This window comes from Musca vetustissima, unplaced genomic scaffold (genome assembly GCF_032173495.1).
Source record: "Musca vetustissima isolate MV318-11 ecotype Yass unplaced genomic scaffold, APGP_CSIRO_Mvet_v1 utg123520, whole genome shotgun sequence".
Classification (NCBI taxonomy): domain Eukaryota; kingdom Metazoa; phylum Arthropoda; class Insecta; order Diptera; family Muscidae; genus Musca; species Musca vetustissima.
The window spans coordinates 1-11779 of NW_026875489.1; the positions used below are offsets into that span (position 1 = coordinate 1).

Below are 11779 nucleotides of genomic sequence, written 5' to 3' on the forward strand. Positions count from 1 at the left end.
GGTACTTGAAAAAATATTCTTTAAAAAATCCACGCCTTAGAGGTACTTGAAAAAATATTCTTTAAAAAATCCACGCCTTAGAGGTACTTGAAAAAATATTCTTTAAAAAATCCACGCCTTAGAGGTACTTGAAAAAATATTCTTTAAAAAATATTCTTTTAAAAAATCCACGCCTTAGAGGTACTTGAAAAAATATTCTTTTAAAAAATCCACGCCTTAGAGGTACTTGAAAAAATATTCTTTTAAAAAATCCACGCCTTAGAGGTACTTGAAAAAATATTCTTTAAAAAATCCACGCCTTAGAGGTACTTGAAAAAATATTCTTTAAAAAATCCACGCCTTAGAGGTACTTGAAAAAATATTCTTTAAAAAATCCACGCCTTAGAGGTACTTGAAAAAATATTCTTTAAAAAATCCACGCCTTAGAGGTACTTGAAAAAATATTCTTTAAAAAATCCACGCCTTAGAGGTACTTGAAAAAATATTCTTTTAAAAAATCCACGCCTTAGAGGTACTTGAAAAACGTGGCGCATACAGAAATTCCCAGTGGTCAATATTTAAAAGACCTTTCGGCGTGTTCTTCCAAAGCTGCAATCCCAAAACCTGTATCTGTTCACCTTTTTGTTGTAGTATTTGTTCGATAAGCTCTTCTCGACTCACAAAGAAATAAATCTCATCGAGAGTTCGCTGCCATATGGCTTCTAAAATCCGCTTATCGCTTCGTTCGATCTCTTCTAATAAAAGTTTCAAGTCGTTGTTATCTCTCACAGAGTGTGCGATGAAAGCTTCTTCCAGCTGTTGTCCGACAACTGCAATCAGTTGCTTACGTATGTGATGGATGAATAATCGGCTACAGCGATCTTCATTGCTGGCTGGGTTCTGCTGAAGTCGGTGGTACAGATCAATGAGACGTTTGGGGTCTAGTTCACAGTCGCCATGATTGGCATCATGCCAAAATGTTTGCAGGGTCCGGGAGGTTGTTGATTGTTTTAAACATAAATTAAATCTTGTTGTTTGTATATGGCGACACACAGTACGAGCGATAAACGAACTAGTATTTTAGCTACAGCGAACATCTTCGCATGAGTCTAGCTTGAAAACTAAAGTGTGATGATGGGCTTTAGCCAATCATTGGCTGCGGATCAAATATCCTCTTGGTATATGGAATGAAGAGCGAAGAAATACTTTATGGCGTATTTAGAAGGCCCTGTTTTAGGCAGGCCTTCGTAAAAATATTTGTGCAAGGTCTAAAAAAGGCGCAGATTTTTTTAAAGAAAAGAGAGGTGTGGATTTTTTAAAGAATATTTTTTCAAGGCCTAAAAGAGGCGTGGACTTGCTAAAGAATATTTTTTCAAGGCCTAAAAGAGGCGTGGACTTGCTAAAGAATATTTTTTCAAGGCCTAAAAGAGGCGTGGACTTGCTAAAGAATATTTTTTCAAGGCCTAAAAGAGGCTTCCATAAGGCGTAGATTTTTAAAAGAATATTTTTTTTCAAGGCCTAAAAGAGGCTTCCATAAGGCGTAGATTTTTATAAGAATATTTTTTTTCAAGGCCTAAAAGAGGCTTCCATAAGGCGTAGATTTTTATAAGAATATTTTTTTTCAAGGCCTAAAAGAGGCTTCCATAAGGCGTAGAATATTTTTTTTCAAGGCCTAAAAGAGGCTTCCAAAGGCGTAGATTTTTAAAAGAATATTTTTTTCAAGGCCTAAAAGAGGCTTCCATAAGGCGTAGATTTTTAAAAGAATATTTTTTTTCAAGGCCTAAAAGAGGCTTCCATAAGGCGTAGATTTTTATAAGAATATTTTTTTTCAAGGCCTAAAAGAGGCTTCCATAAGGCGTAGATTTTTAAAAGAATATTTTTTTCAAGGCCTAAAAGAGGCTTCCATAAGGCGTAAATTTTTAAAAGAATATTTTTTTTCAAGGCCTAAAAGAGGCTTACATAAGGCGTAGATTTTTAATAGAATATTTTTTTCAAGGCCTAAAAGAGGCTTCCATAAGGCGTAGATTTTTAAAAGAATAGGCGTGGATTTTTAAAAGAATATTTTTTTCAAGGACCTACACACCAATAGGCGTGGATTTTTAAAAGAATATTTTTTTCAAGGGCTACACAAGGAATATTTTCAAGGGCTACACAAGTCGAGGATTTTTAAAAGAATATTTTTTTCAAGGCCTAAAAGAGGCTTCCATAAGGCGTAGATTTTTAAAAGAATATTTTTTTCAAGGCCTAAAAGAGGCTTCCATAAGGCGTAGATTTTTAAAAGAATATTTTTTTCAAGGCCTAAAAGAGGCTTCCATAAGGCGTAGATTTTTAAAAGAATATTTTTTTCAAGGCCTAAAAGAGGCTTCCATAAGGCGTAGATTTTTAAAAGAATATTTTTTTCAAGGCCTAAAAGAGGCTTCCATAAGGCGTAGATTTTTAAAAGAATATTTTTTTCAAGGCCTAAAAGAGGCTTCCATAAGGCGTAGATTTTTAAAAGAATATTTTTTTCAAGGCCTAAAAGAGGCTTCCATAAGGCGTAGATTTTTAAAAGAATATTTTTTTCAAGGCCTAAAAGAGGCTTCCATAAGGCGTAGATTTTTAAAAGAATATTTTTTTCAAGGCCTAAAAGAGGCTTCCATAAGGCGTAGATTTTTAAAAGAATATTTTTTTCAAGGCCTAAAAGAGGCTTCCATAAGGCGTAGATTTTTAAAAGAATATTTTTTTCAAGGCCTAAAAGAGGCTTCCATAAGGCGTAGATTTTTAAAAGAATATTTTTTTCAAGGCCTAAAAGAGGCTTCCATAAGGCGTAGATTTTTAAAAGAATATTTTTTTCAAGGCCTAAAAGAGGCTTCCATAAGGCGTAGATTTTTAAAAGAATATTTTTTTCAAGGCCTAAAAGAGGCTTCCATAAGGCGTAGATTTTTAAAAGAATATTTTTTTCAAGGCCTAAAAGAGGCTTCCATAAGGCGTTGATTTTTAAAAGAATATTTTGTTACGGCCTAAAAAAAGGCGTGGATTTGTTAAAGAATATTTTTTCAAGGCTACAAAATTCGTGGATTTTTTAAAGAATATTTTTTCAAGGCCTACAAAATTCGTCGATTTTTTAAAGAATATTTTTTCAAGCATTAGAATAGGACTGGATTTTTAAAAGAATACTTTTTTAAGACCTACAAAATTCGTGGATTTTTTGAAGAATATATTTTCAGGCCTTAGAATAGGCGTGGATTTTTTTAAAGAATATTTTTTCGGGGAAGATATTTTTATTTTTTTAATATTTTTTTATAAATTTTTATTATAATTTTCGTTAAATACCATCTCTTACAACTTCCAGATGAATGCCACCCTTAACCTCCAATAATATCGATTTGGTGTCAAATTCTGGATTCAGCACCGTATCTTTGCTCACTCGGACATGATGTCGTCGCAGAAAATGTACCAGGCCACATTTCATTTGAAGCATTGCCAAACGACTGCCAATGCAGTTATGGGGTCCCGAGCCAAAGGGTAAGTAGGTCATGGGATTTATATGCAATTTGTTCTCATGTGAAAAACGATCGGGATCAAATTTTGTGGGATTGGGCCAGTACTAGAAATGAATAATTTTTTTTAACATTTATTTTGTAATTTTTATAACAACAAAAAGTCCGACTCACCTTCGGATCATAATGCAAACCAAAAAGGGAAATATATATCGACATATCATTGGGTATATCGAAATCACAATATGGCCTCAGCGAATAGTGGGTCGATTTTCCAGCTGGTCTTTTGTATAATCTCTCCAGAATTGGTAAAACAGGATATAGACGCAGAGTTTCATTTATCACCATTTCAAGATATTTCATATTGTTGAGGATTTCATAGGATAGGACAGAACTTTCCTCTTGGTCAAAGGCCTGCTTTATTTCAGACTTAAGTCTTTGTTGCACATCTGGCTGCTTTGCCAATTCAAAGAGAGCATTGGACATCGTGGTTGATGAAGTCTCGGCACCAGCAGCAATGAATATGGCAGCCTGGGCTATCAGGGTCTGCATATATTTTTCAACATCCCTACCATTATGCGAAGCTTCGTCTCGCAATTTAACAAACATATCAATTAAATCGTTGCGCTGCTCTCCTCGAAGTAACCTTTCCTTTACGGCATGATTTATGGAGGCCTTAATAAACTCTTCAGATTTTTCATATAGCAATTTGGAACGGAAGAGCCGAGCAAGTTTTGGAGCGAACAGGATAACCATATAGTCGATGGCTCTCTTCAAATTAAAATGGGCCAATAGAGCAATTTCTTTCCACAATTCTTCGTTGGGATTTTGCAGGGAATTCGATTGGAATCCCAACAGGGTGGTGGCCACAATATCGCTGGTATAACGGGCACAGAAATATTTCAATTCCACTGGATGAACCTCGGATTCACTATCAAAATACGCTTCGATATTCTTTGCCACATTTTGTATCAGCGGATACATATATTTCAATTTGGCACTTGTAAAAACGGGACTAAGTTTTTGTCGCATTTCCCTCCATACTCGATAGCAGGTGTAGAACATCATTTGACCTCCGATGCGGTCATAATTTATATCGATATCATGAAAACGATAACAAAAACAATCGAAATCTTTTATCAAAATTTGTTTGATAAGTTCCGGGTCTTTTATCAGCAATGCAGGTCTATAGAGGTCATAGATGCCCACCACAGGTTTATCCGCAAATTGCGGATCATCGTAGATTTTCTTTAAATGATAACCGAAATTAGTTTTGAAGCTAAGAAAATCGTATAAATTTCCACTAAATATTCTACCCGGTACACTTGACACCTGCGGATGCCTTGACCAATAACCGTATTGGTATTTATAGAGAATGTAAAGGAATATTGGAACTATCGCAAGCCCCCACATGATTGCCGGCTTGAAGTCAGGTTGAAGTTTTAAATTGTACTGCCGCTGAATTAATACCCGATGATAAATCATCTTTACATTTCAGGCAAAACCTGATTGCATTCCGAATATTTGAGAAAGCTTTATTTTTGTATCTCCTATAAAAAATTCAAACAGTGGATTCTATGTTGGATAATGTGAACGAATATTTTTTTACAGGTAAACGAAGGTGTGCGTTTTAATGATATTTTTTCAAGAATATCTTTCCTGACCTACAAGATGTGTGGATTTTTTGAAGAATATTTTTCCTGGGCCTTCAATAGGCGTGGATTTCTTCAAAGAATATTTTTCCTGAGCCTACAAGAGGCGTGGATTTTTAAAGAATATTTTTCCTGGGCCTTCAATAGGCGTGGATTTCTTCAAAGAATATTTTTCCTGAGCCTACAAGAGGCATGGATTTTTTAAAGAATATTTTTCCTGAGCCTACAAGAGGCGAGGATTTTTTAAAGAATATTTTTCCTGAGCCTACAAGAGGCGTGGATTTTTGAAAGAATATTTTTTTCTGAGCCTACAAGAGGCGTGGATTTTTTAAAGAATATTTTTCCTGAGCCTACAAGAGGCGTGCATTTTTTAAAGAATATTTTTCCTGAGCCTACAAGAGGCGTGGATTTTTTAAAGAATAATTTTCCTGAGCCTACAAGAGGCGTGGATTTTTTAAAGAATATTTTTCCTGAGCCTACAAGAGGCGTGGATTTTTTAAAGAATATTTTTCCTGAGCCTACAAGAGGGGTGGATTTTTTAAAGAATAATTTTCCTGAGCCTACAAGAGGCGTGGATTTTTTAAAGAATATTTTTCCTGAGCCTACAAGAGGAGTGGATTTTTTTCTGATGTCTATTAGAGACTTTGCCTTTTTAAAGAATATTTTTTATTGAAATTAACTTTTAAATTTATAACCCACTGTTGTTCGGCTTTAGGGCTATCAAATATAAAATTTTTGTTTGAATATTTTTTATAAATTATAATTATGGAAAAAATTAGGGGGTTGGGTTTTAGAAATGTTGAGTGGATGAAAGCTATGCTAAATAATAATTTATTTTACAAATGAATACGAGGAGATATCACGTGCGAAAAAGCTTGAAATTAAAATTTTTGATCAGTTAGTCTGTGAATTGAGTTGTGAGTTGAAAATATATATTTTTATTTATTCAGATATTATTATTAAGCCTTAATGTGGATCTAAACAAAGTCCAAAACATTTTAGACACAGCACATACAATTTATTTTCTACACAAAATTAAAAAAAAATTAATATCCATTTCGGTTCCGCCAGTTGTATAAATACAAAGTTAAAATTCCCATAATCGAAAATTTGAGAGTGCAATGTTTACATTATCGGCATAGAATAATAAAAACAATCAAATATTTGGTGGGCATGTGTTCGCCAAAGAAGTTATCAACATATTTTTTGTCGATATTAGCAATGACAATGAAATATGAGTAATAATTTTTGTATAAATGTATTTTTCTATACAATATCTTCATGCAAGTCATACCCATCACATTCATATGAATTTAATGAGATTCTAGCCAGACAAGCTTGTCTATTTGTATTTGTAGATTGTGAGGAGGTAATGTTATTGAACTGTGAATTGACAATAGATTATATAGTTTCAAATTTATTAATGATTGACGAAATTGTAATAAAATATTTAAAATAATCTTAAAAAATCCACGCCTTTTCTAAGACTTGAAAAAATATTCTTTAATAAATCCACGCTTTGTGGAGACCCTGAAAAAATATTCTTTAATAAATCCACGCTCTGTAGAGACCTTGAAAAAATATTCTTTAATAAATCGAAGCCTAGTAGAGGGCTTGAAAAAATATTCTTTAATAAATCCACGCCTTTGGTAGGCCTTGAAAAATATTCTTTAATAAATCGAAGCCTAGTAGAGGACTTGAAAAAAATTCTTTAATAAATCCACGCCTTTGGTAGGCCTTGAAAAAATATTCTTTAACTAGCATATGCCCGCAACTTCGTTGGCTAAAGTGGGAAATATTTAAACATGTATTAACATAGAGTTTTATTTTCACAGAAGACTACATATGACAGAAAAAATAAAGAATTCACACATTAATATCGACCAATAATTAAATTTTTAGTACCATTTAGTACCAAATTTCATGATTCGAGCTCTAAAGGTTCAACCAAACCCAAATGTTACCAAATTTAGTATAATTTAGCACACATTATACTCTCCTCAACAATCCAACAAAACATTCTGCATACCCCGATCCTACACCCCCACAATGATTCCTAATTTAAATTTTGGGATTCCAACTCTATTGGTTCTCCCACAATTGAAATTGTACCAAATATAGTACACAGTAGTACGAAATTGCAAAACCTTCTATTCAACCCAAACCGACACCACCACAGTGATCCTAAATCCAAGTTTCAGGATTCCAACACTATCGGTTCACCCACAATTCAAATTGTACCAAATTTAGTACATAGTAGTACCAATTTCCAAAACTTCCAACATACCCCAATCCTACACCTACACATTGATCCTAAATCCAAGTTTCAGGATTCCAATTCTGTAGCTTCGCCCGCAATTCAAATTGTACTAAATTTAGTACACAGTAGTACCAACTTCCACAACTTCTTACAGACCCCCATCTTACACCTTCAAAGTGATCCTAAATCCAAGTTTCAGGATTCCAACACTATCGGTTCACCCACAATTCAAATTGTACCAAATTTAGTACACAGTAGTACCAATTTCAAAACCTTCCAACATACCCAAATCCTACACCTCCACACTGATCCTAAATCCAATTTTCAGGATTCCAACTGTATAGGTTCACCCACAATTCAAATTGTACTAAATTTAGTACACATTAGTACGAATTTCCAAAACTTACTACCTGACCCAAACCTTCACCCTACAGTGAACCTAAATCCAAGTTTCAGGATTCCAAATCTATTGGTTCACCCACAATTCAAATTGTACTAAATTTAGTACACAGTAGTACGAATTTCCAAAACCTCCTTTTTACCCCAAACCTACACCCCCACAGTGATCCTAAATACAAGTTTCAGAATTCCAATTCTATATGTTCACCCATAATTCAAATTGTACCAAATTTAGTACACAGTAGTACTTATTTCCAAAACCTCCTTCCTACCCCAAACCAACACCCCCACAGTGATATAAAACCCAAGATTCAGGTTTCCAACACTATCGGTTCACCCACAATTCTAATTGTACAAAATTTAATACACAATAGTACCAATTTCCAAAACTTCCTACATACCCCCATCCTACACCTCGAAAGTGATCCTAAATCAAAACTTCAGGATTCCAACTGTATAGGTTCACCCACAATTCAAATTGTACTAAATTTAGTACACAGTAGTACGAATTTCCAAAACTTCCTACTTAACCCAAACCTTCACCCTACAGTGAACCTAAATCCAAGTTTCAGGATTCCAACTCTATCGGTTCACCCACAATTCAAATTGTACTAAATTTAGTACATAGTAGTACGAATTTCCAAAACTTCATACATACCCCAATCCTACACCCCCACACTGATAATAAATCTATGTTTTAGGATTCCAACTCTATCGGTTCACCCACAATTCAAATTGTACTAAATTTAGTACACAGTAGTACCAATTTCCAAAACTTCGTACATACCCCAAACCTACACCTCCACAGTGATCCTAAGTCAAAATTTCAGGATTCCGACTCTATCAGTTCACCCACAATTTAAATTGTACCAAATTTAGTACACAGTAGTACGAATTTGCAAAACATCCTACACCTCCAAAGTGATCCTAAATCACAATTTCAGGATACCAACAAATTTCTAATATAAATATATCCATTCTACACTTATAGTTCGAATATCCAAAAAAAAATCGTTGATTTATCTATTCTACACTCCATTAGTAACCCTCATTTCAAATTTAAGAGTTCTAGCTCTACTGGTTCGCCAAATACAAATGATACCACATTTAGTACTTTTCGTACTATACATTAATAAATCCACGCCTCTTGTAAGGCTTGAAAAAATATTCTTTAATAAATCCACGCCTCTTCTAAGGTGGCTTGAAAAAATATTCTTTAATAAATCCACGCCTCTTCTAAGGTGGCTTGAAAAAATATTCTTTAATAAATCCACGCCTCTTGTAAGGCTCGAAAAATATTCTTTAATAAATCCACGCCTCTTCTTAGGCTCAAAAAATATTCTTTAATAAATCCACGCCTATTCTAAGGCTCGATAAAATATTCTCTAATAAATCCACTCCTTTTCTAAGGCTCGAAAATATATTCTTTAATAAATCCACGCCTCTTCTAAGGCTCGAAAAAATATTCTTTAATAAATCCACGCCTCTTCTAAGGCTTGAAAATTATTCTGTGTTAAATCCACGCCTCTTATAGGCCTTGAAAAAATATTCTTTAATAAATCCACACCCCTTCCTTAATTATAAAAAAATATGCCAAATTCGTTTTCCGAAAAGAGGTTTAAATTTGAATCCCTCACTAAAAACACATGTCCTGGCCAATATCCCTTCTTTCTACGCTTCCAAATCTTCCGATTTGTAGAGAAGAAGTCAAAATAATATTTATCTTTATTAAAGAAATAAAAAGAAAAAAATAACAACAACAGAAATGGTAACTCATCTTTATGATGGTTATTATTATTGTTGGTGTTGTTGTTGTAGTGGTAATGGGATTTTCTTTGAATTGCCGGGGAAAAAAGTAAATCTGTAAGAAAGCTGGCCCTTAAAGTTGTTAAACAAAAGATTTGATATTATATTTTACTTTATTATTCCTGGTGTTTGCTAAAATATTAAGGATGTGTTTTTTGAGCCTTTCAGCCAAACTCACACACACCGACTCACATTGCCAATATTTTATTCTGACCACTTTTATCCGGCTCGAAGGCTGATAGCATGTTAGGAATTATGTCAACCTTTAGTTTTCAGAGAGGGGGTTATGGGACAAAAAAACACCAACATTTGTCTTATTTAACTCTTCACATGACAAACTTGTGTTGAATGAAAATATCGACACTTGGGACAGGTGTGGATAGACGGGGTCGTAACAGAATTAGGAATGGGCATTAGGGCTTCCTTTTCTTTGTATTGCTGTATTATTTAGATCAGTGTAAAAGGTTAAAAAGTAGAAAAAAAGGTTTGTTGTTGCTGCTGGTTTTTAAGAGACGTGGATTTATTAAAGAATATTTTTTCAAGGCCTCTAAGAGGCGTGGATTTATTAAAGAATATTTTTTCAAGGCCTCTAAGAGGCGTGGATTTTTTATCTATTCAAGACATCTAAGAGGCGTGGATTTATTAAAGAATATTTTCTGAAGACCTCTAAGAGGCGTGGATTTACTAAAGAATATTTTTAAGACCTCTAAGAGGCGTGGATTATTTAAGACCTCTAAGAGGCGTGGATTATTTAAGACCTCTAAGAGGCGTGGATTATTTAAGACCTCTAAGAGGCGTGGATTATTTAAGACCTCTAAGAGGCGTGGATTTATTAAAGAATATTTTTTCACGAAGTCGACCGCAAGGCGTGGATTTATTAAAGAATATTTTTTCAAGACCTCTAAGAGGCGTGGATTTATTAAAGAATATTTTTTCAAGACCTCTAAGAGGCGTGGATTTATTAAAGAATATTTTTTCAAGACCTCTAAGAGGCGTGGATTTATTAAAGAATATTTTTTTCTCCCAATTCTCTTCGAAGAGAGCATTCCTTTGCGCACACTCACCACTTGCCTACATATTTCATCTGTTGCTTGATGTTACCTCTTAATACCTGTATTTATTGTTGTATTGTTTTGAGGATTTCCATAAAAACATCTGTACAAGTGTCTCATAAATTTCACCCCAACTCCCTAACTCCCATTACCCTCCACCCCGCGTTTCAGACCAAACACACAAAAATGTTGTTTGTAAACATCAGCCATTCTCCTCCTGTTGCTGTCCCTGTTGCTGCTGCAGCGCTACTCCTGTTGACGATGTTATGAAGGGCTGGTTGCCTTCAGCCCTACTTTTCGTGACTAAGGGTTTTGTGTTTGTGGGTTAATGGGTTATTTCAGGATGGATGTGCAGTTATGTTTTTCGTGCTCCAATATGAATGAGTTTGAGTGTGTGTGTGACCATTTTTAAGAATGGGAATGGTATCTGGCGTGTGGGTATTTTTTTGGGGGAAAGGGAATTTTATGTGAAAATAATTCCGAAGATAAAATGTAATATGCAAACTGAACAATGGGTTGTGTAGAGCTTATCTGAAAATATAACAATTTCTGCAAATTTTAAAATTTAAAGAAGATAATTAAAAATATATTTTTTCAAGCTCTTATAGGCCTTGCATTTTTTAAAGAATAGTTTTTCAAGGCCTGTAAAATGCGTGGTTTTTTTAAGAATATATTTTCAAGGTCTATAAGTGTCGTGCATTTTTAAAGAATATTTTTTCAGGGCCTATAAGAGGGTTGGATTTTTAAAAAATATTTTTTCAAGGACTATAAGAGGTGAAGAAGGAAACCTGGTGACAGATACAGACAGCGTGCTGATGATTTGGAAGGAGCATTTTGAAAAACTTCTGGTATAAAATAGTAGCGATGAAGAGGATACCCCATAACCTATAATAGATGACGGTATAGAGTGTATACCACCTAGCCAAGATGAAGTCAGAATAACAATCAATCGGCTGAAGAATAATAAAGCAGCAGGTGCCAATGGGTTACAAGCCGAACTATTCAAGACTGGTGGTCAGATGCTGGTAAGGAGCATGCACCAGCTGATTAGTACAATTTGGCTAGAAGAATGCATGCCCAATTATTGGAACCTCAGCATCCTGTGTCCCGTACACAAAAAAAGGGAGACAAGACGATATGTGCCAACTATAG

The 11779-nt window shown here is 34.4% G+C and overlaps 1 protein-coding gene across 1 annotated transcript; it reads right to left on the reverse strand.

The window, feature by feature from the left end:
- Positions 1-3301: 3301 nt before the first annotated feature.
- Positions 3302-9820, reverse strand: LOC133337984 (cytochrome P450 6g1-like; the record flags this gene model as incomplete). The annotated part of the gene is made up of 3 exons (XM_061546174.1): positions 9768-9820; positions 3633-4800; positions 3302-3565 (listed from the first exon to the last, which is right to left on the reverse strand). Coding segments are annotated over exons 1-3 (1485 nt in total), but the record flags the coding sequence as incomplete, so codon positions are not given.
- Positions 9821-11779: the final 1959 nt, after the last annotated feature.